We start from the raw sequence: 5,000 nt of genomic DNA on the forward strand, positions 1-5,000 counted from the left end.
ATAATGTTTATAGATGGTTATGGATGATTAGAATGATTATGATGATTGTAGATGGTTGTGATGTTTATGACGGTTGATATGGTTATAGATTTGAACAGACTGTAAGTACACCCCTGGTGAGGTGCTTACCGATGGTGAAGTTAAATTCAACAAAAAGAAGGTATCGTGACACACTCAGAACTTTAAAGTAACACACTAACATTTGGGGAAATGAGCTTATTCACCATCTCCCCCAGAGTTAGATAAGATGATATATACTGTACTGTACCCTTCTCGTGCGTGCTGTGACTCCCAGTGCAGTAGCACGCACTGTTAGCATAGCTAAGCATAGCTCATTGAGGTGGACAGTTCCAACTAGCTAGTGAAAACACTGCAAAAAATGAATTCTAACCAAGTGTTACTGATCTTATATTAAGATTAAAAAATCTATTTGGTATTGTTTTTAGTATTAAAAGACTTACCTAGTGCCCTCTCAAAAGATAATTTTGACTTAAAGACTTTAACTTATTTTAAGTTTTAACTTATCAAGACAAATTTGCTCAACGCACTGGCAGACAAATTTGCTTGTTTTTAGGACAAATTTGCTTAACACACTGGCAGACAAATTTGCTTGTTTTCAAGATGAGATGTCTTAAAATAAGTCAATTTTTTTTTAATTAAGTCAAATGATTTCACAAGAAAGCGCTAGGTAAGTCACTTTATACTGAAAACAATACCAACTAGTTTTTTTTATCTTGATATAAGATTAATAACACTTGGTTAGATTTTGTTAGATAAGCAGTTTTTGCAGTGCATAGTTATAGGAACGTCACCAATTACCGGCCGCCCCCTATGTCCGCTCTCTTACGTGTCTGTATGTGTCCCTTAATATTCATTTCTATACAAAGCAAGACGGCGGATTCGTAAAGAAAGACAAACACCCACACCATAAGTGTATCTAAATTAGCTATATACCAAAAATTACATTTTACCATGACTTGAATAGCTGTAAACAGCGTTGTAAGGCTGCGTGTACAAATTCGCTTGGAGCTGCAGTGGTATTTTTCTATCGCGACAAGAATTCTCGGTCTATTGTTGTCTATTCTCGTTGATGTGCTGTGTGAAAGGGTGGAAATAGGAGACCCACCAGACCAGCACTAAACTCTGAGCATGGTACAAAATCGGAACAAAATCGGATATTTCAGGCAGTGAAAGCTTTGAATAAGCTTTGGTTCAAAAGATTTGGTTCAAATCTACACACTTATGGCTACTGAAAAATGTAAGCTTCATTTATCAAATGTTATTTTGAAGTTTTAAAAAATATCGTTGTTTTTGAATTTTCGAACGAAAGGGACAGTAATTGGTGCTCTTACTATACATCACTTCACTGGAAGTTAGATGTCACCCGGAGATGGTCCGAAATGGCTGTATTCGTAGATGGGGGGGAAACGTTTAACATAATGTTTGTATTTATGTCGTTCACCATACTGATGTATATAACCATATCATATGGATAGACGGCTGTGAAAGTTATTGATTGTGTGTGTGTGTGTGTGTGTGTGTGTGTGTGTGTGTGTGTGTGTGTGTGTGTGTTTACTCACAGGAAGCTAGCTGCAAATGTGTCTGACAGGTTGTTGGTCCCTCCCGCCCATGCTGGTCCAAACCCTCCGAGCCACACTTTCTTTGCAGGAGCGTGGGTGGCCACAATCTGACAATCCAAACACACACACACACACACACACACACACACACACTTTTATACACTGACAATCCAAACACACACACACATAACACACACACACACACACACACACACACAACACACACACATACACAATCTGACAATCCAAACACACACACGCAGACACACACACACACTTTTATACACTGACAATCCAAACACACACAAACACACACACACACACACACACACACACACACACACACTTTTATACATTGACAATCCAGACACACACACACACAATCTGACAATCCAAACACACACACACACACACACACACACACACACACACTAGTAATCTAGGATATCTGCAGTTCTTAGTAATCTAGGATCTGTGGTGTTTAGTAATCTAGGATCTGTAGTGTTTAGTAATCTATGAACAGCAAGGTGTAGTAATCTAGGATCTGCAGTGTTTAGTAATCTATTGGCAGTGTTTAGTAATCTAGGATCTATAGTGTTTAGTAATCTAGGATCTGCAGTGTTTAGTAATCTAGGATTTATAATGTTTATTAATCTAGGTTCTATAGTGTTTAGAAATCAAGGATATGAATACTCTCCACAGCCACACCGACCTCAGGCAGGTCTTGGGCTTGTTAGAGTGTGGTGGCGCCATAATGCTCATTAAGATTTGTTAATGCTCGTTAAGAACTTGTTAATGCTCGTTAAGACTCATTAAGACCCTGAGAGCAGAGGTCTAATGAGGACAAGTGGGAGGACAGGCTGGCGACTACATGTCTTACACCAGGAGCCCTCACAAAAACAAGCGTCATACACACACAAACACACACACACACACACACATACACTTGCACACATACACACACGCACATGCACACCCACACCTACATGCACACACATACACTTACAAACATACACACACATACAGTACACACACACCAGTGGTGGAATGTAACGAAGTACAAATACTTAGTTACTGTCCTTAAGTAAATTTTCCACGTATTTGTACTTTACTTAAGTAGAATTTATAGTGCATACTTTTGACTTTTACTTCGTTACATTTTACAGCAATTATCTGTACTTTTACTCCGCTACATTTCTACAACACCATCATTCCTTTTTACGATACATTTTATGATCAGATTTTTTTTCTCTCTGACAAACACGTTTGTTTAACCAGGGGGCGGGTTTATACCAAAGATTCTGGAGCGCTACGTGCCCAGCTTCTAAATCTTTGAAACATACGCTTCTAGTCTAGACCAGGCAAAGCGTGAGCTTGTAGCCATCTGCATTCGGTATTATATTCACCAGACCCATGGCTACACTGGACATGCACCTGTGTTCTGTGCCTTTCTCTGTCTGTTATCTGCAGCGTTAGGGCTTCCTCTGCGATGAGATTGCTATCCGCGGATCAGCGAAGTTACAGGCTATGTCCATGCTTCTGTCACACGTCTGATCATTTGCGGCACAAATGAATGGTAGACTATTATAGAACCGCTGGCCGAAAAAAACGTAGTATTTTCCAGATTAGGAAATATTTCTTAATTGTGTGTGATCAAATAAAGAGGCATAGCCTACAATTGGGGGTAGAAATGTGAGCGCTCATTCAATGTCTACTGTACGTGCGTCTGCGCAAGTGAAACTGAACCTAATCATAAAGACACCTTTCTCAGCAACTTTTCTGTTCAATCAGCAGAATTGGCATTACGATCCACCCGACGTTTCCCTTGTCTACCCCGTTAAACTACTGGCTCTCGTGTTTTGCTGAATGATATTTTACTCAGCAGATCACCCTAGTAGATAACCAGAATTACAGTCTCTAGAATTTTAGGTCAGAATGTAAACTGGGCCACAGATGGTAAGCACAATTGCATTAGCTTAAAACTATCTAGTCGAGTATAACCTAAAACTAGCTTAATTAAAATGCCACAGCCCATACTAATTTTTCTTTTAGAATATAGACATTAAGAGAATAAATCATTATGCAAATACTTTTACTTTTAATACTTAAAGTACATTTAAAAGCAGGTACTTTTTACTTTTACTTAAGTAGGGTTGTCATTGTGGTACTTTTACTTTTACTAAAGTAAATATTTCTCTGTGTATTTGTACTTTTACTTAAGTACTGAGATTCAGTACTTCCTCCACCACACACACACACACACATGCACACACACAGGAACACGCACACAACACACTTCTTTTTTAATTGAAATGTAATAGCGGTTATAAATAAGATGTTTAAGTCAGAATCAGACAGACTTATACCACAGAATTAGATCTCTTAAATGACACACACACACACAAGCATTATTCAATCTTCACAGTGTTACTCTTTGGCTGTGTGCGTATGGAAGAATATTAGACTCAAATGTTTTGTACGTGTGTATCACGTTTTGAAACTGTAGAAATTATTTGTAACTGTAAAAATGATCTGTACAAGTAATTATCAATATCACAAATATGCCTTATATGTCCTACACTTACAAATATGCCCTACACTTACAAATATGCCCTACAGTTACAAATATGCGCTACAGTTACAAATATGCCCTACACTTACAAATATGCCCTACAGTTACAAATATGCGCTACAGTTACAAATATGTCCTACACTTACAAACATGCCCTACACTTACAAATCTGGTCTACGGGTATGGATCGGTTTTACAGCTACAAATCATCCTACAGTTAAAAATATTTTACCATTACAAATATATTCTACAATTACAAATCAATATTCTACGTACAAAAAGTTACAAATCTTTTCTGCAGGTGCACAGACTTTTGCACCACCTTAGGAATGAGAAGCGTCTCATATGTATTGTGTGTGTGTGTATCAGGATTTGCAACATTAAAAATTATTTGTGATTTAACAAAAAAATAACACGAACAATCTTAAGTATTACTCATATGTCCTTCACTTACAAATATATTCCACAGGTACTAAACCTTCCACAGTTGCTGTCTTTCAATTACAAGGCTATTCTGCCTTTACGAATCTCTGCCGCTCGCACAAGTACATTTTCTGCAAGTATACGAATACTTTTGAGATTGTTCTGGCACTTCCTGTTGAATAGCCAATGGCGATGCTCAGGTTTGGCTAGCCAATCAGGAATCTAAGTTCCCTAACCAATCACAGGGTCAGGAGGTAGCGCGCCCCACCCCACGTCGGTTGAAGAGGATCCACTGTCAGAAGAACGAGGATGTTATGCTCACAATGGTGCACACAGGAGAAACGCTGGCAAAACGATATAGCTTACATGGGATTAATTCAACACTGATACATGGAATTTGCTTTAAGTCTTGTGATCTATCTGAA

General features: G+C 38.3%; 1 protein-coding gene across 1 annotated transcript in view; it reads right to left on the reverse strand.

Annotated features, from left to right (window-relative positions):
- The window catches only part of hpse2 (heparanase 2), an 84,740-nt gene that overhangs the window by 23,434 nt on the left and 56,306 nt on the right, over positions 1 to 5,000 (reverse strand). Inside the window, exon 8 of the mRNA XM_048269002.1 lies at positions 1,581 to 1,687. Within this exon, the coding sequence (XP_048124959.1) occupies positions 1,581 to 1,687 (107 nt within the window). The remainder of the gene's footprint in view (positions 1 to 1,580; positions 1,688 to 5,000) is intronic.

Source organism: Alosa alosa, chromosome 18 (genome assembly GCF_017589495.1).
Source record: "Alosa alosa isolate M-15738 ecotype Scorff River chromosome 18, AALO_Geno_1.1, whole genome shotgun sequence".
Classification (NCBI taxonomy): domain Eukaryota; kingdom Metazoa; phylum Chordata; class Actinopteri; order Clupeiformes; family Clupeidae; genus Alosa; species Alosa alosa.